This window comes from Chanodichthys erythropterus, chromosome 14 (assembly GCF_024489055.1).
Source record: "Chanodichthys erythropterus isolate Z2021 chromosome 14, ASM2448905v1, whole genome shotgun sequence".
Lineage (NCBI taxonomy): Eukaryota > Metazoa > Chordata > Actinopteri > Cypriniformes > Xenocyprididae > Chanodichthys > Chanodichthys erythropterus.
In genome coordinates, this window is record NC_090234.1 from 16,945,531 (window position 1) to 16,971,828 (window position 26,298).

The 26,298-nt window shown below is 36.7% G+C and overlaps 1 protein-coding gene across 2 annotated transcripts; it reads left to right on the forward strand.

Moving 5' to 3' along the window:
- On the forward strand, nucleotides 1-24,269 carry LOC137036077 (retinol dehydrogenase 7-like). Of its 2 annotated transcripts, none has more exons than XM_067410030.1 (5): nucleotides 1-440; nucleotides 14,956-15,270; nucleotides 18,452-18,710; nucleotides 23,263-23,426; nucleotides 23,520-24,269. In XM_067410030.1, exons 2-5 carry the CDS (start codon nucleotides 14,958-14,960, stop codon nucleotides 23,741-23,743), a joined length of 960 nt encoding a protein of 319 aa, XP_067266131.1. In that variant the 5' UTR covers nucleotides 1-440; nucleotides 14,956-14,957; the 3' UTR covers nucleotides 23,744-24,269. The 2 variants fall into 2 exon arrangements, with proteins under 2 accessions (XP_067266131.1, XP_067266132.1); XM_067410031.1 differs by lacking the exon at nucleotides 1-440 and adding an exon at nucleotides 8,424-10,265.
- The last annotated feature ends 2,029 nt before the right edge of the window (nucleotides 24,270-26,298 follow it).

Genomic DNA, 26,298 nt, shown 5'->3' on the forward strand with positions numbered 1-26,298 from the left:
AGTATTCATCATATTCTGACTAGAATTGAGTATGACCACGTCTGGCTACCTTTAATCAACAGAAACTCAAAATATTGTGTTATCTGAACCACATTAATTATCTAAGTTGATTTGACAAAAGAAAAAATGTTGTGATAAATCATTTTTTATAGTGAAGCTGCTTTGCAGCTGTAAGAAAAATGCAAGAGAGAAATGAGAGACAGTAATCTCTGGTGTTTTACCTGACCTTCCCACTGCGACTGCCAAACTCAGAGAATGTGGAAGGAAGGAAACTCTCATTTCTGATCATTCAGCGCCCCCTGCAGGAGCAGCACGGAACACTTATTACATAATTGCACACACATAACTCATTTAAACGGTGCCAGATACAAAGCGGTTGGGAAGAACAACATAGATCAGACAGAAACAGATATCTTATAAAGCGGACTTATAAAGAAACGGTGAGTAGCCTATACGTGCAGTTTGTAGACTGTTTTGCAAGACGTTACAGTGAGAAACTCTTTAGTAAATGCATGCTGTTTGCAAAAGATTTCTGTCAGGGCGTTTTCAAGTAGGCTATTGATCGTGCGTTTTCTTATAATAACATTTTGATGTTGCAACAACGTTAGCTTAGTTTCTTTCTTTTATTCTTTCCAATGCATCAACAGTGTAAAAGTTCAGTGTCGTTGTTGACGTCGTATTGATGTACACGCCCTATTCCTATTAGTGAAGTGAGATCCGACTCATTTTCGGGAATAAACAGAACAGGTTCAGAACAAACGGAGTTGTTCTTTTACGTCAATTCGCAATCACGTAGTCCAGATATCCAACGTTCAAACAATTTCAATTTAAGTTAATAGCTAAAAATAAACAGAAGCAGATATTACGTTTTTTAATACGTTTATTGTAATTTCATGCGCCCCAGTTCAATTTGTTGCAGCCACGATTCTGCTCATAAAAATAAGTAGTTTACAATAAACAGCAATAATGCACAACTCTCGAATAAACATTTTTGCACGTTATAATAATTAAGTGACATTTATTAAAATCAACTCTATTTCATATTTGCGTCGATAAAATCAAGTTGTAGTTACAACATCGCAGTACTTTTTATTTTATTGCTTTTTAATTATTCTTTTCGTCACATCAGTCAAATCATCAGTTCACCCCAAATGCTCTTAGTATTCAAAATCAAAGTACTTTAATGATTGTTTTATATTGTTTCTTACCATAAGTTCACTTGCTGCTTCTTGGCTAATTTCAATCGGACATGCTTAAACGCTTTAGTGAATTGTTGACTCCGACCCAGTGTTGCCAATTGCTTTCAGCTGAAAGTATCTAAAACTGGTCGCTAAATGTCGCTAGATGAAGTCATACTACTGGCCACTGATAAAGTTAATTAATTAATTAAATATAAATCAGTGGGCGAGTCACAGAATCTAGATAAGGTTTGTCCAAGAAGTTGCTAGATTTGTCGCTAGGCTTTTGAAAAAAAAACTCAAAAGGTGCAGGGAAGTCGCTAAATCTAGCGACAAAATTGCTAAATTTGCAGCACTGCTCTGACCGATTCAGCCCGATTCGTATGAACCGGTTCAACTGATTTTGAACATTCGAATCAAAAGAACAATTCGTTCACGAATCTGACCATTTCTTAATCACCCACTTGCACAATTTTCCAATGTGAAAAGATAAAGAAACAGAAAAACGTACTATTATTATTACTCATACATCTTTATTTTAAATGTATCTTTATTGAACTTCTACAAAATCCTTCATACTGATACATTTCCAGTGTCAGTGAGTTAATGATTCACTTGGTACTTTTTTAGTCGAGCTTTTACAGGTGAAGTCGACGCAACTTATATAATTTTATTCATTGCATGCAAGATTAACGGAGTTATAGCCTATTACTAACATATATTGTATTTTTTTTTTTTAAATAAAACAGAAAAGTAAGTAAATTAAAGCGATCTGGGGTGTGTTTCCCGAAAGCATTGTTTGTCAACTATGGTCGTAAGTCCCATTGAACTCTATCGGTAACGACGGAACTTGTGACCATGCATAGTTCGCTTTGGGAAACGCACCCCTGGTTGTCATGTAAGATCAACGGCGCTGCCAATGTGTCTATTCACAACGTGATTTTGCAGTGTTGAGTATTGTAGCCAATCACAGGGATTTCTGTTGAAAATAATGACCAATCAGAGGTGTTTAAAGGCCAATTCACACCGCACCGACAACAGCAAACTCGTCTGTTGGAGTTTGTTGGATCGGTATGAAACCCCTGTTGGCGTTTGTTGACGTTGGTCGGAGTCGGTTTTCACCCGACTGAACATGTTCAATCGACGTTTGTCGGGTCATGGAATGTCTGCGCGATGTGAACAGTTTTCCAACAAACGGCAACAAAAGTAAATCTGACCTGGCTACGAACCGTTGCCATGATGATGAGGCAAATCCCCTGCAGCTGTTTGATCGCGCCCGCGCCTCACGCACACACAACAAAGCACTGGAAACGTGACATCGCAGCTTGTTCGTTATAAAAATAAAATACAGTTAAAAAAGTAAAACTTTACAAAAGGTACAATAGTCCATAGTGCAATCCGAGCCATTCAGCAAGAGCAGCTGCTCCACTTCACCAAAAGAGAGAGGTTAACCACCATGAGAGCAAGGCAGGTTTACCTTCAGTTTCGTTTTCAATAATTCGTTTTGGCTTGTTTAGCTACATGGTTGTATATGCTTATGGGTCTTGTTAATAAAAAGGCGCTAAAAAAAGTAAAAAAAAAATAAATAAATAAAAAACCGGTGTATAGCCTACCAACCAATGTTGCGATCAGATTGATGGCTACAGCCAGGGCCGGCTCTAGCCCTTTGGTTGCCCTAGGCGAGATTTGCCAGGGTCTTACTTGCTTCAGGCTGAGCATCCCTGGTCTCAGTGGTCTGTGTTTCACTGGGGCCTGGAATGCTAGATGTGACTTCGGTAAAGTTGGTTTTATATTCGCACATTCGGACATCCGTATTCAATAGCCTTGTGAATCACACTACATTAGACATTCAGTGGACATTCACAAGTAAATATGCCATTAAAACAATACTTGCTTATTTTGATCGACTGTGAAAAATGATGTAAGTTGACAATCAGTGGTTGTCAATTTCATATCGCTGCTTAAAATTCACAAACATTAATTTATTGCACATTTATTGGAAAGTACAACACCGACCAACTGTCACAACATTCTTGCTGTACAAAGACATTAACAAGCAGAGAACGGAACAAAATGGATGAGAATATTGCTGCTCTCCGAAAATACATCGCAAAGTAATTTCACATTGTGTCAACATTTTAAGTCTGAAACAAATTACCTGCAAAATCAGTTATAAGTAACAGTGCCGCGATATTCCGTATCATAGCAACAAAGCGTCTCAACGGAAAAAAACGCTGCGCAGCTGAAGCGCTCAGACGGGCGTTTTAAGCAGAGCGCCTAGTTTTCAGCTGGCCAAAAACGCTTTGGTGGACACACGGCCTAATGGCTGAGATTAGAAGATTTACCTCTATACTGGGTTTTCCTTTTATCTTCTTGCTTTCTCCGTTTTCGTCCCTGTGCACCGGAGGGTTTATTAGACCGCTTCATTTTCTTCATCAACTGCGCACTTGCCTAACGTAACGTAACGTAACGTAACGTAACGGCGACCCTATAGGGCGCCCGCGCCCCCAACATATTTGTCGCCCTAGGCAACCGCCTAGTTCGCCTATAGCAATCGCCGGCCCTGGCTACAGCGCTTCGGATTTCAGGTATTTTTGTTTTGCCTCATACTTTAATACAATGAAAATATATTATACTATATTATTAATATAATAAACTTGCCTGACAATATTGTTAACATGGTTACACGTAAGTTGTGGAATTTTCCCAGTCAGACGTCACTCGTTTGTCGGTGTTTGTTGGGGCTGTGTGAACATGACATTTTTTTCTCATAATGTACTTGTGCACTATTCTTTGACGTTTTTAAGTATAAATAGTGCAAGTAGTGAGTTCACACTGAAAATTCCAAAAAGAAAAAGTTCACTTTAAATACCCGGATGATGCACTAAATAGGTTGTTTGCAATCCCGTGGTTCTGGTGACGCGCGAAATTCCGGTGGAGGGCAAGCAGTGAAAATTAAAATGAAAGAGATGGGGAAAAGTCCTTTCTTTGCTGGTTTAGAAAGTAAAAATCACAACATATGTTGGACGCGATCCGCTAAGAGGAGCGACTTTTCCGCTGAATTAAAAGACTTTTTTCTGCCATCGAGGAGACTGAAATAGTGGATGTGAAGCACGCCATGATCAGTTCTAGTCTGTGTTTGTTTATATCGCGCTGCCTTTCTACTAGTGAAGTTAGAGCAGTATTTAGATTTTCTGTCGTGATTCTGAAAAATGTCGCCATTGTAGGTCATTTATGCTGAATCGAGAATTGTAATAGGAACTCACGATATCGTTCGTGGAAAAAAGGACGGTAATACATTTTCGCCTTGGTTGAGAAGGTGAGGGAAGACGACTAAATGTAATAATGTCACTAAATAAACCCATTGCCTTTCACTCAAAATAATCACATACTTTGCTGAGTTTTGTATTTGGTTTTTGTGTAATAATTAACATGTTTTAGAGTATGATCACTCGGCTTGTGAATGATTATAACTTGCACACCGCCACTTCAAAACTGTTCACGAGCTTCTGGGTTTGATTTTGGTTGTCATTGGTTGAAATAAATATAAAAATACAGCGTGTCTGTGTCCTGAACGTGACCCTCCGATTCTCCTCCGTGGTCATATGGGAAAGTGAATATTTACAAAGACAACATTAAAGGGATAGTTCACCTAAAAATGAAAATTTGATGTTTATCTGCTTACCCCCAGTGCATCCAAGATGTAGGTGACTTTTTTTCTTCAGTCGAACGCAAATTATGATTTTTAACTGCAACCGCTGCTGTCTGTCAGTCAAATAATAGCAGTAGATGGGAACTTCAACTATAACTGTCCAACTTCGTTCAGCTTCCTGAGGTCAAATAACGCATTCTGAAGACGGGAAGTGATGTCTCGCCCATATACTTCAATGAGCGCGAGACATCACTTCCGTTGTCAGAGCGCGATCAGACCTCACTAGCCGGAAGCTGAACGGAGTTGGACATAGTGGTGTATTAGATGTAAAAAATTATATAAATACTGTTCGGTTTCTCGCACAAACCGATCGTTTCGTGTCTTAGGACATCAATGTGCCGTCACGAGCCGCAGGGTTTAATTTGGATTTGTCTATGGAAGTTTTTTCGACTCTTATTGTTCAAGTTCCCAATCACTGCTATTATTTGACTGACAGACGGCAGCGGTTGCAGTTAAAAATCATAATTTGCGTTCGACTGAAGAAAAAAAGTCATCTACATCTTGGATGCCCTGGGGGTAAGCATATAAACATCAAATTTTCATTTTTGGGTGAACTATCCCTTTAAAACTAGTTACATTTACACGCTTCCAACAAATAAATGGATCAATTTCTGTCAGCTTGTTGAACACATTTATTTTATTTGGGCATTTTCTACGATAGACGTCCCCGTTTTCCAGAGCACCAAAAACCGGGACTGTCCCTGGAAATGTCCCTGTTTATCTCGTTCAAAATAATCCGCAAATGCATTGCAAAAAAGTCTGGCCAGCATACAGCATAGAGGTTTCTTAATGGTGCTGTTGTTATTTTATTTTTTTTTTCTAAACATAGCTCTCTATTAAAATATATTAAACAGGTAAATCCCGCTTTTCTACAGTATCCATATACACCGGCAGCGAGTTCACGCACACCGGCAGACACAGACACGCCTCCTGTCACTCACAGAGCAGCGGCAGGCCTCGAGACTCTCGTTCAGTCCGGTTCAAAGGTTTTTGTTATGATATAACACCTGATATGACAGCTTTAGCACATGTATCAGCTAAACATTCATTCAGTGTTTCCCATTAATGACCCTGTGCCGCCACCGTTTCATAATGATCCGAAAATTTTAAACATAAATGGTCTCTAAGTTGTATTTTGCCCAACGAACTAAAATCGAAACCGTGATAAAACAGCAAAATACAGTGATTAAGTGTAGGCTATGCAGTCTGTATGCTGCGTGTTTTAAAGAGACGTGTGCACTTTGGTCACACGATCAGCTGGCGATTTGGTGATTAAATTTAAAGCTCAAGGATTTATCTTAGAAATTGGCTACAAACTAGTATTTTAATTTCCTTATAGCCTACGTTGTGTAAAGTAGCCTAACCAAAACTAAATAAATAAATAAAAATAAATAAATAAATAATAATAATAATAAAACATTATTTATATATATATGTGCATTTGTTACAATAGCCTATATGGATATTTTTGTCATATGAATAATTATATAGCTAGGCCTAAAACATTATTATTTTATTGTAATAATTGTTTGGCATCCTAAAACACCTAAAACGATATAGACTTTATATCACAACTAAAAAGAAGAACTAAAAACCCTCATTAATGTGCAGGTACAAGTTAATGCTGTTTCTTTGTTCTTTGTGCACACTGTACATGGGTTGAAGCTCTTAATTTTGAGCTTCCAAAGTGCACCAGATTGATGCATTTAACCTTAAAATTTACAAAATTTTCTTCTGGGGGTGCATGCCCCCGGACCCCCCTAGAGGAGGTATAAAGAACTTTTTAACAAATTCAAGTGGGAAATAATGTAGCCTACATTTTATGAACTTTACTCAAAGCTCCTTTCATGTCAGTAAAATGTCATTGGACAAAAGTTGTAATTTTGTACAGTATAAACAGCTCATGAAAATGAAAATATTCAATAATAAAATTTGCAAATATTGTGTTATTTATCTCATATTTTGAAATGTGATTTTTCAAAATAGTGTAGTAGTTTAATAGTTTTTTGTAGTTAGGCCTACTGGCTAGTTATTTTGGTGAATTGTATTAAAACCAGACCAAAAATCTGAATAAAATTAAGTCATAATATTTATTAATGCAAATGTGAAACTCACTACAATGAAAAATGTACTGTCCCTGTTTTTTAATTAATAGATAATAACAAATGAGATTGTGGTGGTATTTTGAACACACTCGCATAGGAAATGTCCCCGGTTTCCATTTCAGAAATCTTGTCACCTTACCATACGATGGCTGAAGCAGCAGCGCGTGACACTGTTCTCATGGTAACCAGATCAACATTGTGAACAGAATGCTACAAAACTGAAGTAAAAATACAAAATTATAATTAAATAGGATAAAATATCTTATCCTCCCTGCAAACGATAGAATGAAGAATGTGAATATTTAACCAAGTCAAAAAGGTAAGCAAGTATCCATATTCATTTACGTTAAGTATCAGCAGACGCAAAACGCAATAAAAGGCGACAACTTTTAAAATTAAAAAATGAAATAAGTTATAAAAAACGGTATAAGTTATGTAAACGATATAAACACCGTCTGGGTTCTCGATTTTATCGATTTGAGCAACCATAAACGACGCAAAACATGCAAATGTTGAGTTTATTCCTATAGAAACATCAAACTGCCCTCCAGACTCATTCGCGCTGCTGCTGTGACGTCATGTGCAAACAACTTATTGTATAAGGTTATTTTGTCATTTCACAACTGAGTCCGATACCCCCTCCCCCTCCTCTACTTAATTAAAGCTGCGACAGTTGAGTGCATGAAGTGTCCAACATTCCACACTTCCTTTTTTCCGTTAATAGGTTGTTTGCACATGACGTCACAGCAGCAGCGTGAATGAGTCTGGAGGGCAGGGAGTGATGTTTCTATATAGGAATCCTATCAAAAACTCAAAATTCGCATGTTTAACGTCGTTTATGGTTGCTCAGATCGATAAAATCGAGAACCCAGAAGGTGTTTATATCGTTTACATAACTTATACCGCTTTTTATAACTTATTTAGTTTTTTAACTTCAAAAGTTGTCGCCTTTTAATGCGTTTTGCGACTGCTGATACTTAAATTAATATGAATACCTGCTTACCTTTTGGACTTAAATATTCCATTTCTTCATGCTATCGTTTGCAGGGAGGATAAGATATTTTATCCTATTTAATTATAATTTGGTATTTTCACTTCAGTTTTGTAGTATTCTGTTCACAATGTTGATCTGGTTACCATGAGAACAGTGTCACGCGCTGCTGCTTCAGCCATCGTATGGTAGAAAATGCCCAAATAAAATAAATGTTGTCTTTGTAAATATTCACTTTCCCATATGACCACGGAGGAGAATCGGAGGGTCACGTTCAGGACACAGACACGCTGTATTTTTGTATTTATTTCAACAAATGACAACCAAAATCAAACCCATAGTAGCTCGTGAACAGTTTTGAAGTGGCTGTGTGCAAGTTATAATCATTCACAAGCCGAGTGATCATACTCTAAAACATAATGTTAATTATTACACAAAAACGAAATACGAAACTCAGCAAAGTATGTGATTATTTTGAGTGAAAGGCAGTGGTTTTATTTAGTGACATTACATTTGCTAGTCGTCTTCCCTCACCTTCTCAACCATATGTTTTTACCTTCTCAACCAAGGCGAAAATTGTATTACCGTCCATTTTTTTCCATGAATGATATCGTGACCACTTTGGAGCAGACGTCACAATTACGTCACTTGCAGCTGCGCGCGCATACTGGTTGCAGAAAAATAGCGGTAGCAATTGAAGGAAAATGTGCAAAATCCACAGAATAAGAGAAAAATGTTTTGTTGTGCCTCTGGATGTTGGAATCGGAATGCAAAAAATATAGTCCTCATTTTTAAAGAAAACCATCGTTGAAAAGGTGCTTTGAAGATAAACAGAGACGTTTCACAGACTGGACTGATGACACCTGCAAGGATTAGTCTACTATTAAAGCAGGAATTTGATGTAAACAGTAAGTCTACATAATTCACATATGCAGTTCAGAGGACATACATACATAGCAGTTACACGGCATGAAATAATTATAATTAAAATAATTTAAACCTATAATATTTTACTTTTAAACATAATAATTTTTATTTCACAATTCTACTTTTTTTCTTGTATTTACGTGTTTATTACTCCCAGTTCGGACTTTATAACTCGCAATTGTGAGTTTATTTCACAATTCTGAGGGGAAAAAGTCAGAATTGTGGGATAAATTGCAATTCAGAAAAGACAGAATAATGAGTATATCTCACAATTCTGTTTTTCTTTGTAAGAAATGTGAGATGTAAACTCAGATTTGCGAGAAATAAAAGTCAGAATTGTGAGTTATAAACTCGAAATTAACTTTTTTTTATTCTTTTATTTCATGGCTTCCATAGACTTCTACTGCTCAACCGTCATTTTCTGCCAGTTAGGCTCCGCCCACAAAAAACGTCATCGCTGTTTGCAAACACCAAATTGGTCTATTACAATTCTCGATTCAGCGTAAATGACCTACATTGGCGACATTTTTCACAATCACGACAGAAAATCAAAATACTGCTCTTACTTCACTAGTAGGCAGCGCGATATAAACAAACCCAGACTAGAACTGAAAACTGTGTGACGGCAGCTTCACATCCACTATATCTGCCTCCTCGATGGCAGGAAAGTCTTTTAATTCAGCGGAAAAGTCGCTCCTCTTCATAACATAAGGATCGCGTCTAACGTATGTTGTGATTTTCTGTTTATACCTTTCTAAATTAGCAAAGAAAGGACTTTTCCCCATCTCTTCCATTCTAATTTTCATTGCTTTCCCTCCACCGGAATTCCGCACGTCACCATAACCATGTGATTGCACATGACGTCACAGCAGCAGCGCGAATGAGTCTGGAGGGCAGGGAGTGATGTTTCTATATAGGAACAGAGGTGGGCACAAATACATCAAAAACTATTTTGTTCACATCACTGGCTAAGGCAGGGGAAACAGCCATAAATCTATATTAATGTTATGTGCACTAACAGCTTTAATGAGGAACTGTATTGAAATGTCCGTAACAGAAATAGTAGCAATAACACAACTATGCTACAAAAGAGAAAACTAAACCATTGTCATTTAGGCTAGTTGTTTTTAAGTACAACCAACTTCTCCAATAATTCAGGAGTTAATCCCCTTCTATGAGGGCGGTAGACCATGCCTGTAAAAGAAGATGCTCAACTGATGCTGATGATGGCAGAGTTGTGTTGAATCTCACAAAGAGCACCTTGATTAGTGGATACGAGTCCAGTGAAGCCAGGTCCTTTCTGGGGTCCTCCAGGAAGTGAAGGGTCTCTAACTCTGCTTTGCTGTGGCTAGGTAAGACCTCTGTGTCCATCTGGTTGTCGATTCCTGTTGAGAGTGAAGACAATAGAATCAGAAAAAACAAACATTGTTATTCATATACTTTCATACACAAGGTAACAATATGACATATGAATACCTTCTCATTTAATGATTAACACCTGAAATTGCTGTTTGCTACAAGCCTTCTGAAGTGGATACATTTTCTCCTTACCTTGATCAGAGAAGACAAAGAATTCCTCTTCATTCTTCTCAGTGGTGCTTGTTGATGCAGCATCACAAGACCAAGCTCGTCAGCTGCGTGCAGAATGAGTTGATGTATCCTCTTCTTCTCACATGTTAGTCTCAAAGGCAACCACCTCATCTTGAAAAATGGATGTGTTACTGTAGCAAAGATGGCTTCGTTTACATCCGTCTTCAGCTGCAGGAAGTTGCTGAACTTCCTCTCAAAGCCAGCTAAGGTAGCTTGCAAAATGTGTGAGCAGTACCGCAGGTTTGAAGCTTGCAGGTCTTGTAATTTAGCTTGGACAGCAAAGAGAGTCGGTAAAAGCTCACCATAGAAACATGCATTTTGCCCTTGAAGGCGATCTATCGAAATGGCAATAGGCTTTAACACTCTGCAATATTCATCAATGAAGTCAAGTTCCACTTCTCTGAATAATGGAAGTTGCAAGGCAGTCATGATCCCAGGAAGCTTCTCATGAAGACATGCCAACTGACTCAAGCAGTCATACAGAGAATTCCACCTGCAAATGCAAGGTGTCTTGAGTTGCTGGTCAATCAGTTGGCTTAGCATCTCAGCACTCTTTGGTCTGCCAGATGCAGTCCATAGGGCTGAGCACTTTGCCATGGATGAGTGATTCAGTCTAGAGAGAGTTGGATGCTCTTTGATTGATTTCTTAGCATCAGTTGTTGAGACCAAACTCAGTGTGTGTGTGGCACACCTGTTGTGAGGTGGTAAAATGATAGAACACCCTGATATTTCTTCTTCTCCGGGATCTATGATGACATAGGACAGATCACGTTCCTGCTCTTCAATTTCATCTTGTCTATCCGATAGTATACAGATATTAAACTCTTCAAATGCCTTTACGAAGTTGGAGGCATTATCAGTAACTGTAGCCACAATCATTTCTGTAGTCAGTCCATACTCTGTGTGAATTTCCTTCAAAAGCTCTGCTATACGTGTATGTATGAGGGCTGGGAAAGCACGGCTGATACTCAGCTTCTATCTTTCCACTTGGAATTTGAGATACTATTTTGAAGAATGTCCCATCCAATATGGCACACTTTATCTCTGTGGTATCTTCATCTGTTGCTGTGGCAGCCTGGCACAGTTCTGATGGGTTGTGATCTTTACTCATCTCGGATGTCTTGCATTTCAAACTAAATGGTAAAAAATATTATTAGATTATCAGTTGCAATTTACACAGCCATAACTCAAATGACTAAACACCAAAGAATAAGCTCTATTAATAAAACATTTAGCCAGAATGAAATCTATTCACTTTAAATCAATTACTTCTTCATAATTAATACAGGAAAATTCACACCATATTGCTTTACTGAATGTGCATTAAATGAATGTCTTTAAGCCTACTACAGTAGGCCTACAGCCTGATCTTTAAAATAGATTTTGAGAGTGGTAAATATATATATTTCTCCCAAGTTCAGCTCATTAGCTCAGATCAGTGGAGAACTAACATTACTGCAGAAAATGTTGGGGATAGGCTAGTACTCCAGTGGGAAAAAAATAACTGACTGAGAATTTTTGTCACAAAATCAAAATTCCATTTTAATCATAATATACATGATTAATCATTTACATTTATGCATTTGGCAGACGCTTTTATCCAAAGCGACTTACATTGCATTCAAGGTACACATTTTACATGAATGATAAAACATTGTAAAAAACATTTTACAAGGTACAAGGTGTGGGTTTGTTTTACACACGACACTCTAACTGCCCTGACCACGTATGCCTTTTCCATAGTAGAATCGCGCTGCGTGCGCAATCATTGAAAAACAATAGGATTGATGATTATTTTATACAAAATCCGAAGGAATATTTCTCATATGTAATACGTTTAAAAACGTGTAAAAACTGCAGATGGATTTTATATTGTGAACGCTTGCTTAGCATGGAGATTTCAGTGGATTTACGAGCTTACGGCGATCTCATAAGGCACAATTTTCTCTATAATGCCGTTCAGTGTGCAATATGTGTGACTGTATATTTTTCACAAAACACTTTACCTTAATGCTGTTTTTAAGAGTAGCAGCGCAGCAGTGCCACTTCTTTTCCTGTGTTTAAAACTCGTTCACTTCTTGGAGGGAGCCCGGTCCAGAGCTGTTAAGGGTGTCACGTGATTTATGTGCATCTAACCTGGACATTGCCATTGCCAACATCAGACCGAAAATATGGCAAAATCATTTACTATGGTGATAAGCATAGCCTATGGTGATTTTTCTTCAGTATTTAAGTATTTGAAATACTCTAAATACACTCCCTCAAAATATTTTGTTACAAACTACATTTTATTTTTTCCACCTGCAAAATACAAAATTTAAAATTACAAAATTACAAAAAACACTAAAGTAATTAAATACGTATTTAAAATACATTTAATTGAAATACTGCCCATGTCTGTATAGGAATTCTATCAAAAACTCAAAATTCACATGTTTTATGTCGTTTATGGTTGCTCAGATTGATAAAATCGAGAACCCAGAAGGTGTTTATATCGTTTACATAGTTTTTTAACTTTAAAAGTTGTTGCCTTTTATAGCATTTTGCGTCTGCTGATACTTAAATGAATATGAATACCTGCTTACATTTTGGACTTAAATATTCACATTCTTCATGCTATCATTTGCAGGGAGGATAAGATATTTTTTCCTATTTAATTATAATTTGGTATTTTCACTTTCACCCAGAAGGTGTTTATATAGTTTACATAACATACCGTTTTTTATAACTTATATAATTTTTTACCTTTTAAAGTTGTCGCCTTTAATAGCGTTTTGCGTCTGCTGATACTGAAATGAATATGAATACTTGCTTACCTTATTTGTTTTTGACTTGGTTAAATATCCACATTCTTCATGCTATCGTTTGCAGGGAAGATAAGCTATTTTATCCCATTTAATGATAATTTGGTTGTTTTCACTTAAGTTTTGTAGTATTCCATTCACAATGTTGATCTGGTTACCATGAGAACAGTGTCCCGCGCTGCTGCTTCAGCATATGGTAGAAAATGCCCAAATAAATAAATGTTTAACAAGCTGACAGATTCAACAACAAAGACAACACTTTCATAAACACTCAGCTGTGATTATTTTATTGGGTGATATGCAGTGGGTTAAATCAGTGATATTATTAGGTTTCTCCGTCACCTCCTCAACCTGCTTCCCTTAGTGTGTTTTAACACGTATAAAAGGCAACAATTGTATTACACCATCCAGTTTTTTCTTTGAACGATGATGTGAGCTCCTGTTGCAATTCTCGATTCAGCATAATGACCGACAATGGCGACATTTTTCACAATCACGACAGAAAATCAAAATACTGCCCTAATGGCAGGAAAGTCTTTCAATTCAGTGGAAAAGTTGCTCCTCTTCATAACAAAGATCACATCCAACATATTTTGTGATTTTCTGTTTATACTTTTCTAAACCAGTACAGAAAGGACTTTTCTCCATCTCTTCCATTCTAATTTTCACTGCTTGCCCTCCACTGGTATTTCGCGCATCACCAGAACCACATGATTCCAAACAACCTATGAGGCACAAGAGACGTGTATTTAGGACTGTGCATGCGCATTAGGTTGATCCAGCCTGAAAAATACCATTTTTTTGTCATGATTTGTGTGTTTAGAAACAATATTTATGAGACAGATGTTGTCAGATTTCACTGGTGATTTTAAATATTAATTTAATCGAAAGCTTGGCAAACAGCTTTAGAGAATTTGATTTTTCCCCATTCAAAGAGATAGGAGCTGCTCTAGAGGCGTTTCAAAGATGGCCGCCGAGAGAAATGACTTGTCTAAGAGGGACTTTGACTTAGGCCACGCCCACGCCGGGGGTGAAAACAATCCAACCGCCTCCATTGACTTTGTATTGCGTGAGGCTGCCTCTTTGTCATTTCTGACTTATAACAAAAACAGAACACAGTCTAAAAGCTGCTATGTGACAAGCTGTGCAGCAAAAAAGCTAGAAAACCCATTTTATAAGCTACCGAACCATAAAAGCCAGTCTTTAAGGAGAAAAAAAGTGGATACAGGCAATAAGAAGAGAAGCATCAACATGTCGCGCTCTGTCTCAGTAGCCTGTATCCACTTTTGTGTCCTTAAACACTCATTTTTTGGGTCGACAGTTTATAAAACTTCTGGGTTTTTGGTTATGGGTTTTTTAGCTTGTTTGCTGTACACCATGTCAGATAGCAGTTTTTAGACATTGTTCTGCTTTTTGTTATGAGTCAGAAATGACAAAGAGGCAGCCTCACGCAATACAAAGTCAATAGAGGGTTGGATTGGCGTGGTTTTCAGATTATGACACGTGTCGCTCTCTCTCTATACCCTGGCTTTTGGTGACATGTCTCTCTCACTGTCTTACTGTCTCTCTCATCTATATTTTGTTGATTTTTGGGGTGTTGCATGAATGTGAATCCTCTTTTCTTAAGAAAAATTTATTTTCTTTGCAGACATGTTCCTGTACGTTGTTGGTCTCATAGTCTTGCTCTTTGTCTATCGGTGGTTCAGAGAACTGGGAAGAGTTCCCAACAAATCGGACAAGTTTGTGTATATCACAGGCTGTGACACAGGTTTTGGGAATCTCTTGGCCAGACACCTGGACACGAAGGGTTTCCGTGTCATCGCAGGCTGCTACACAGAGAAGGGAGAGGATGAGCTGAAGAAGGCCTGCTCCGACAAACTCACAGCGCTGCATTTGGACGTCACTGATAATGACAGCATTAAAAAAACAGCCGACACCATTAAAACCCTGGTGGGACAGAAGGGTAAGTCACAGAAAGTGATTGTCTTCTATTAGTTCTGAAATCCTTTAAAACATTTTTGTTTTTTATATTATATATTATAATACATTTTAAATTTAAATGCATAAATCTGGTGCATTCTGAGAGCAAAATTAAGTGACTAGATCAATATCTTGTAAACAATTTTGTGCTCTAATAGTAATTTATTTATTGGTGATGGTCATGCACACAACATAATAGGCTAAATGATAGTTAATATGTGGTCAAACATGTAGAGTATAGATTTAAACCATTAACAAATATGTAGCAAAAGAGGTTACCTTTGTTGTATTAATTTATTTCTAGAATAATTAGTGGAGGCCTGTATCTATATATCTGTATTTGTAAAACCAATGGTCACTCTTTGATTTGTTAAACACAATCCAGAATGCACTAAACACACTATTTCATTATAGAGAAAAATAACAAATGAATAAAAATATATAATCATAAGCTGACCAAAAATAAATAAATAAATATTCTAGGTGACTATATAATTCAGCAGCAAAAAGTATGCTAGCCTAATTCTTGAAAAAAAACTTTGCACAGTAATTTTATAAAATCTAAATATGTTAATAAAGTTTAAAATTACTATATGCATTCTTATGAAATTAAAAAAAGATTTATATATTAATGTAAAGACATATGTATTTATAATAATCTAAGATTAAAATATGTTTATTTTAAATGTATTGATCAGCTTTTTAATGGGGCAACAAGATATAGATACGAAAGAACAAAATATGCTATAATCTCTCAGTGTGCAAAACCATCATAATATGAAACGCTTCAAAACAGCAGAACAAACCGCTTATGCGCATTCCGGGTGCAGAATGATGTGCTTGAAGCAATATGGAGTTACAACTCGCAGTTGGGTATGCAAGTGACGTCACAGTCGATCGTTACGGCTGCAGTCACGTCCACTGAATGGCAAAAGACTGAGCGGCAGCATTGTTTCAGTGTGAATAGAGTCAAAGTCCCTTTAAGACCCCTTTGTTATTCTATAGTCTTTGATAGGGTCTGGGAACGTGACGCCAGCAACGCATTGCATTCTGGGACTTTAGGTCACGGACAGTACAGTAGGACTAGGAAATAGTGGAGGAAGATGTTAAAATTTATATTATACAGTTAAAAACATATTAGAATGGTGAACGCTGGCTGAGTTATTTGTGGAAAACAAATGTGAAATGGAGCGCCATTTTGTCCCATTTTCGGGACATTATAAAAAGCTTAACGTGGCGTAATGCTGGCGTAATGTAAGTAAACATCATACTAATAGCCCAGAATTTGAATGCAACACGTTTAATTTCATGTTAAACGTTCTCCTCCCATAGAAACTATGTAAGTTACAGCAAAGCAGATGAGCCCAGAATATGAACAGAACCCGTCTTATTACACGTTAAGTCACTGTCCATTAAGTGTTCCTTATGAAATTATCATAAGATTTGTGAGTGATTTAGAGCACAGCAGAACTCGGTCAGATAAAGGCTTATTAAGGAAAGCTCCTGTCATAAAAATTTATTGTATTAAAAGGGCAGCTATAAAAAAGCCAGTGTTGAGCAGCAAACATTTGAAGCTGCTGGTGTCTCTGGAGTCTCAAGGTGCTCTCCATGCAGGCTGGCAGTTGTGCGTAAAGATGCATTTTAGCCACCACTAACCAAAGCTCACAAAGAGAAACATTTGTGCTCTAAATCACTCACAAATCTTATGATAATTTGATAATCTCCATTCAGTTTTCACACAATATTAGTTGTTTTCATGCCTTTTGCACAACATTGGACCATTTCATGCTTTTCATCTTCAGAAAGATCTTTATTCCTCCCCATATTGCATGAGAACTGTGACTTGCTTAATAATGTGGAACAACCTCTAGGGTTTCCATAGATCTGGCTAATTATGTCTGAGATTGATACCAGTTATCTAAAAAGAAAAAAACAAACAAACATTTTCTTTGAAAAACTAAAATCTGAATGTTTACTGTACTGAAATCTTACTAATGTGTCAATTGCATAATAATTTGGAATGTGGTGTGTGTGTTTGTGTATTATTTATATATATATATATATATATATATATATATATATATATATATATATATATATATATATATATATATATATATATATGTATATGTATAAATATATATAAAATCAAATTATATATAGTCGTCAGTAATATATACATATAAACACTATATATATAAAAATATACATAAATAGTGTGTGTGTATATATATAAAAATATACTTACTGACTGCTTCTTCATTTTGTACAAGATTTGTCACCAAAAAAGTAATTTGGTTTAACCAAAATTTCAGTTTTACCGAATGACGAAATTTTTAGAACAATGCTAACAGGCTAATATCTAGCTAGCTAGCAAAAGGACAATCAAGACATTTTATATTTAGTACAAGTTAAAATATTACATTTTCCATGTTTTATAGTGGTTGTATCGAATGACCTGATGTTTTGGGAGATGCGTATGATCAAGTGAAAACATGAATTTCTCAAATTGTTAAAAGAGAGTTAGTCCTTTGGTCCTTTGCAGGTGTCTGAATGATGTCACATCCTGTCACATGATATTGACTGCATGACTTGATCAGAATGAAAAATATATACATTTTATTACATTTTAAGATATTTTAAGATCACAAATGAAATGACTGTAGTGGTCTTTGGACGGTTAAACCAAATGACCTTTTGATACTTCAAAAACTTTAAAATACATTTATATGTTGCAAAATATCTAAATCCTTTTGGATTCAATAAAAGAGATCTAGATGTACTACCTTACATACTTTAGATGTCATATCTTTGTGTTTTATTATTAAGGCCCTTGAAACAAAACAAAAAAAATGACACGTCACGTCATTGACCCATATATATTTATATTTTCAGTCAAGAAAATCAGGAATAGTCAAAATAAATGTTTTAATGTAATTAACTATTCATGTTCCGTTACATAACTTGTTGTTGAACAAATTACATTTCTAATATTTTCCTATTGAAAAGCTTATGTTTTGTTTTCTCATAGTGTTCTTTCATGAAGTTTTTGGACTCAAGTAGTTTCTTCACATGATTTTCACATGACACTTCCTGTCACCTTTAGCAATCTTTTGTGATGAAAGAAAACGGTTGTATTTTGTAATGTGTGTGTGTGTTTTCAGGTCTGTGGGCTGTGGTCAACAATGCTGGTATCTCTTTTCCAACTGCTCCCAACGACTGGCTGGATATCGAGGACTTCAAACAAATGATCGATGTCAATCTGATCGGGGTTGTAGCCGTTACTCTGAGTGTGTTACCGCTCATTAAGAAAGCCAAGGGCAGAGTGGTCAACGTGGCCAGTGTGTTTGGACGGATTAGTACCGTGGGAGGGGCGTACTGCATTACTAAGTATGGAGTAGAAGCTTTTAATGACAGTCTAAGGTTTGTATGTCCAGTAATGATTCCTGTGGAGACCCTTATGACAAAAACCGATCAAAATAATTCAGATTCAAAGCATTTCTCAGATACAAGCAAATGTAATATGTGGGTGTGGTACACTTTGATTAATCAACATATATTATGAATGCAAGGTCCAAACATAACAAAACATTCTGCAAGTGCAAACATCTGCAGAAGGCTGTGTACCACTGTATGTGAGAACTGGCCACAAAATGCCGCTATAATGAGTAAATTTACACTTGTTTATATCAGGACTATTCAGGGCTGCGTTTCCCAAAGCCAACTATGGTTGCATTTTCTGTCATTACTCACATAATTCAACGGAACTTGCGACCAAACGCAGTCCAGACTATCTTAGTTCCTCTTAATTCTGAATACTTGAGATTTTGTATATTGAGAGTGCAATATGTCCAAACATTGGGCACTCTTAAAAGAGACAATTTTAGGACATACTCTCAAAATCTCATTAACAGTGGAAAAATCAGTGTTGTTTTAGTATTAAAATACTATTATTTTTTTATATTTTTAACATTTAATAACTTAATTTTTATTTCAGTTGTAGTTAATAATTTTAGTAATTACAAGGCACAATATGTAAGATTTTTAGAATAAAAAAATCCAAAAACCACTAGAACAATGTTATATATTTTTTTGACTTGTGTACTTACATTATCCCAAATGTTTCCAAGAATGTTTAAATCCAGAGAAATAAGCAATTTTAACCAGGACACGGACCGTGTCATTTCGTTGCCTGTCGATGACATCTTATCTGCATTACCCTCGATTTCTGTTTTTATTTTGTAGAAACAATGGAAACCAAAGACACTTTAATTTATTATGTGTTTTATTAGACGTGAGCAACTACAAAAATACTGTTTGGATATATTCATTGACAGAAAACTAATCATTGTTATGTAGATCAACACAGTAAGTCTTATTGTTTAAATCTCATTTTCTTGATTTAGATGTTTTACCATGTCCAATATCGATCTAGCTTACTGCAGTGTGCAACAAGTGTCTCATAGCAGCCGCTGAGTGAACGCAAAGTAGCACTATAATAACTTTCAACACACAAATGTATCTAATATGATAAAGCAGCGCTGCGTTACCCCACATACACTTGATCGGAAGAAGTGGAAGCAGCGACTGTGTTAAAGATCCACTGCTCTCGTGCCGTGTGTCACGCTCGTCTCTCATTAGCAAACGTTCTAGTGGCATCGTTTCTGCTCCAACAGCTTTCAGCCATACCCTGCGTCATGCTAAGGTAATGTTAATAGATCTTTAATACATAAGCTCATCCATTAATATGATTTCTACCCGAGCCCTGTCAGATTCTTTTCCATCAGCTGTAGACGTGAAGAAAACAACTCCCATGATTCAGCGAAATCACGGCATCATCAAGCTACACCTTCTTTCTGAATAAGCGACCTCTAGTGGCGAAAAACTACATATTGTGCCTTTTAAACTTATTTCAGTTTGTTGCCAGGGCAATTGTTGGTTATGTAATTTTTTTAAGTTTTATATACAGTGCTCAGCGTAAATGAGTACAACCCCTTTAAAAAGTAACATTTTAAACAATATCTCAGTGAACACAAAAACAATTTTTATTCAAGTTTTTTATAACATCTGTTTAACTTATAACATGAAAGTAAGGTTAATAATATTGTAACACCTATTCCGTTAACTTTTATTTAAGTGCTACATAAAATAAGGGACCAACCAGACCAATGTTACTTATGAGTCAAGTGTATAAAACAGTCACACAAAACATTCATTATTCAACATGACATCAATATCTGACAGTCAAACATTTGGAACCAGAGGATAAAAAAATACAGTCCAACACAAAGCACAGTTTCTCATCAATTAGGACCATTAGCTTTGCTCTGACTGTTGAAAATGAATAGAGAAAACAGTACTTAAAATGGCAGAGTTCAATCATCAGAGAGCTTTGTCAATGTTTGAAGTAAAACGTTGTCTAGCAACAGGTAACAATCAAGTAGTAAATGGAAATCAACCCTTAGTTACACTCTTCTCATTTGTTTAAGCCCCCAAGTAATTTATATACGTTCAGAACACAAACCCTCTGTAAACAAAATTCAAACAAACCATAACCATGTGCTATGAACATGAGTTATTAACAAAAAAAAACAAACAAAAAAAAACAATGACAATTACTTACAGATGAGCTTAGAACTCTAAAGTTCCTCAACCAGGGTAAAAAGGCCACAACCAAAGAAATATTATCAATTCCCAACCATCCTAATTATTGTATTAATTGGAATCTCTCCCTTTCATGTGCAGAACACTCATTAAGAATATGCATCACTGTTTCTAATTCTCCACATTTGTCACACTCTCCCGATTCATGCTTACCTATTTTATACAGAGTATTGTTTAATGCTGTATGTCCAATTCTTAATCTTAAAATAATAACATCCTTCTTCCTATTCCCATATCTTTTCCTCTCATTTCCAACATACTCCTGAATCTGGAAAAGATGTCTTCCTTTAGACCCACTATTACATAACTTTTGCCATTTCTTTCTTACTTCAAATGTGATCACTCTCTTGAATTCAGCTTTACTTAAAGCTAACTTAATTTCTATTTGTGGATGATTTTATGCGTCTACTTCTTCGTTTCCATCCACACCCACATGTGCAGGTACCCAGAGGAAATTTACCTCTATCCTTAACTGCCTTATTCTAAACAAACTGTGTTAAACTTCAAATGCTAAGTCTTGTCTATCTTCAGATTTTTCCTGCCATTTCTCCTTCTTTGTTCCCTTAAATAGGCCACCTATACACATTAAATAGAGCGCCTCCTAATGCTCAGGTGAGCAATAACAGTAAATCAACCAGAGAATACTGCTGGTATATATTAGTAACAGGAAAACTGTTACTATATAAATTGGAGAACAAAATTTTCAGTTTTACTCAAATTAGGGTGATGCAAAAAGAAGTACACCTCTCTGAAAGTCTCTGGAGCAAAGCTAAATTTTAGACTGCCAATGTCTAATTTAACAAGAATTCAACCACAGGTGAGTCTAATTATTCATTGCACAGGTGTCCAGCAGACATTTAACTATAAAAGGGTGTTAAAACCCCATTTCTTACTGTCAGCAATGGCACCACATGGAAGAGAAATGTCACAAGATCAGCAAAGCTTTACTTATCAGAATACTGTAGCAAAAGTGGTACAAAAATTTAAAAAAGACGGAACTGCAACCATTTCACAGAGATGTCCAGGTCGTCCACGGAAGTTAACATCTCGACAGGAGCGTCTTCTGATAAGAAGAGTTTAAGAAAATCGACATGCAAGTTCACTGCAGTTATCTAAAGAAGTAGAAAGCCAAACTGGGATGACTATTTCCCGTGACACAATACGCCGTACACTGCAGAGGAATGGCATGCATGGGTGCCGTCCACGAAAGAAGACCCTCCTAAAGCCCAGGCACAAAAAAGCCCTCCTAGAGTTTGCCAGGACCCATGCTGACAAAGATGAAGACTACTGGGACTCTATACTCTGGAGTGATGAGACCAAGATAAATGTTTTTGGAACTGATGGCTTCAAAACTGTCGCAAAGGTGAGGAATACAAAGAAAAATGCATGCTGCCTACAGTGAAACATGGTGGTGTCAGTGTCCTTATGTGGGGCTGCATGAGTGCTGCTGGTGTCAGGCAGCTGCAGTTCATTGATGGCATCATGAATTCACAGATGTACTGCTCTATACTGAAAGAGAAGATGCTACATCACTCTGTGCCCTTGGTCGTTGTGCACATGACAATGATCCTAAACTTAGACCACTGTTGGATTTCTGAAGAACAGGGTGAAAGTGATTCAGTGGCTCCTGATCTGAACCCAATCACCATTTCCACACCTATGTGGAATTCTGAAGAGACAAGTTGAGCATCACTCTCCATCCAGCATCCAGTCTCTAAAAGACCTCATTCTTGAAGAATGGGAAAAAGATAGATGTTGCAAAATGTCGCCAACTTCATTCCACGCCTAGAAGACTTGGTGCTGTCATTAAAAATCATGGAGGCCATACAAAGTAGATGTAGTAGTTTTTGTTGTGGGGTGTACTCATTTTTGCATCAAAACTTTTCAGTTTTAGTCAAAGTTTTAATATTATCGATATTATTATATTATAGAATATATTATATATATTATATATATCTAAGTTATATTATTAACCTTACTTTCATGTTATAAGATAAACATGTTATATTAAACTTAGTCTTGTCAACATTTTGGATTTTTTTTTTTTTTTTGTGTGTGTTCATTGAGATATTGTTTAAAATGTTACTTTTCAGAGGTGGTGTACTCATTTATGCTGGGCACTGTGTATATATATATATAGTGTGTGTATATATAAAACATTCTCTAATATGTGCAAATGTAACTAGGTCAGTTAAACTTTACCACCAAACAAACAATACTACCAGGGTTTATTATTTAAATCTGGCAGTTATAGTTATGCCGCCGTGACTATATTTGTCTTTGACTATATGTGTTTTTCTTTGCTCTGCAGGAGGAACATGGCACCGTTTGGAGTGAAGGTTTTATGCATTGAACCTGGATTCTTCAAAACACCTGTTACTGACTCCACTGTCTTTGAGAGTCACATGGAGAGATTATGGAATAAGTTGCCTCAGGAGGTGAAGGATGAGTACGGCAGTGACTTCATCGACAAAGGTGAGTTCAAATCCAATAACCAGTTTCAAATCATAGAAAATAATTATTGTTACTAGAAGTTATAAAAGTTATAACTAGTAATTGTTTTTGTAGCAAAGCTGGTGATTAAGGAGAAGATTGAGAAGATGTTGGATCCAGATCTGATGAAGGTGGTGAGCTGTATGGAGCATGCTGTGGCTGCGGTCCATCCCCGTACCAGATATTCTCCAGGCTGGGATGCCAAGTTCTTCTGGCTGCCTCTCTCCTACATGCCAACGTTCATCTCAGATGCTTTCGTCTTAAAAAACGCGGTTAAACCCAAAGTTTCAGTTCTGTAAGCATAAAGAGCCATTTCTTTGTGCCATGCTCTTGCAGCGTACTGAGACGTGATGTAATACTTTATATTGTAAACAAATAATATATGTAATCTCAATTAATACTTATATTGAATTTAAATAAAAACTATTTAAAAAAAAAATGTTTTAGAATCCAGACGTTCTACATCCTCCATGTTGTCATTAACATGTGACCTACCAGTGTCAGTTGAGTCGCTTCACTGCCATTCACAAATCCTCTCCCGTGGCCTTATGTGATAGTAAAGTGTCCATCATATGCACACTTCATAATCTCTCCAGAAGTAGCAGGTCATCCGGGTACTTTTTGCCTACTCTTTTATTAATACTGTGAATTTGGACATATATTTGTCACATACTGTTTTTTTCCTGTGAAACAGTAGGGAAGTATGCAATTTCAAATGCAGAAAAAAAGAAACACAAATGTGATGTTTATCTAAATTCATTTTGCTTATTTGTATGGTTGAATTGGATCATTGAAGGTCAGCAGCAAAGACGTTGGTTAATAAAGTGAGATTAAATACATAAAGTATGTGTGTGTAATTTGACATTTGATTAATGATGATTTGCATAATATTCTGAGTTTGTATTTCACTGTTTTTATTCTTTTTGAAGAATACTCGACACTCACATTTTAGTCTAAAAAACTAACCATCATGTTCACACAGCACACATACACCTCTGCACTTACTCCTGATTTCTCATCGTGGGGGCAGGAGAGATGTCATAATGGGAAAACAAAGCATTACTTATTTGAAAAAGTAACTTAAATTTTCATTTTTGGGTGAACTATCCCTTTGATGTTTATATGCTTACCCCCAGGGCATCCAAGATGTAGATGACTTTTTTTCTTCAGTCGAACGCAAATTATGATTTTTAACTGCAACCGCTGCCGTCTGTCAGTCAAATAATAGCAGTGATTGGGAACTTGAACAATAAGAGTCGAAAAAACTTCCATAGACAAGTCCAAATTAAACCCTGCGGCTCGTGACGGCACATTGATGTCCTAAGACACGAAACGATCGGTTCACTAGCCTCACTAGCCGGAAGCTGAACGAAGTTGGACATAGTGGTGTATTAGAGGTAAAAAATTATATAAATACTGTTCGGTTTCTCGCACAAACCGATCGTTTCGTGTCTTAGGACATTAATGTGTCGTCACGAGCCGCAGGGTTTAATTTTGATTTGTCTAAGCAAGTTTTATGTACTGATATAGTTGAAGTTCCCAATCACTGCTATTATTTGACTGACAGACGGCAGCGGTTGCAGTTAAAAATCATAATTTGCGTCCGACTGAAGAAAAAAAGTCACCTACATCTTAGATGCCCTGGGGGTAAGCAGATAAACATCAAATTTTCATTTTTGGGTGAACTATCCCTTTAAACAGGACCTATAATGCCCCTTTTCACGATATGTAATATAAGTCTCTGGTGTCTCCAGAATGTGTCTGAAGTTCATCATCATATGGGGGAGGGGGATGTTTTCAACAGCTGTATAATTGCCGTCAAATTCTCCTCCCCCAAACTAGCTAAGTCTCGCACTTCCCGATGGCTTTGTGGACATCTGGTATGTGAGGTCTGAAAACGCGTTCTGATGACGGAAGTGATCTCTTGCACTCATTGAAGTATAAGCGCGAGAGATCACTTCCATCATCAGACCTCACACACCGGATGCTCAACGCAGTTGGACATAGTGGTGTATTAGAGGTAAAAAATTATATACTGTTCAGTTTCTCACACAAACCGATCGTTTCGTGTCTTAGGACATCAATGTGTCGTCACGAGCCGCAGGGTTTAATGTGGATTTGTCTGTGCATGTTTTTTTTTTTACTCTTATAGACAAAGTTCCCATTGACATGCATTATACGACTGACAGATGGCAACGGTTCGAGTTAAAAATCATCATTTGTGTTCTACTGAAGAAACAAAGTCACCTACATCTTAAATGTAAGCAGATAAACTTCAAATTTTAATTTTTGGGTGAACTATGAATAAAACATTTAAACTGATGCTGGTTAAAGTCCATCCACAAACAGAATAGAATCAGCATCTTTTAAGGCAATGCATCAACATCTCTCATCATTTGGGGACGGATTTTGACAGCTGTATATTTGGGATTCTGTCACCCATGAGGTTCTAATATGTATCAAACTAGCTCAGGCTTGCACTTTCCAATACTTTTGTGGACAGTGTGCTGACATATGGTGATGTTGTGCACCATGAATCCCGAGGTCAAGTCTAGGCTCATGGACTTTTCCGGATCCCGTCTGCCTTCTCTCTCCAATTTAGCTTCTTTTTTTTTTTTACAGTTCTTACAATTCTTTCTTTTTTTTACAGTGTTGGAACAATGGTGATGTTGATGGTAATCGTGCAATAATAATAAAGAAAGCCACTTGAGCCAAACATGATGACGATTATTATTATTAATGTTAAATGCCTGTAAATGCAACACTTGGACATCACCGATATAAGCTGTTTGCAGCTGTAAGAAAAATGAGAAATGAGAGAGAATTTTCTGGTGTTTTACCTGACCTTCCCACT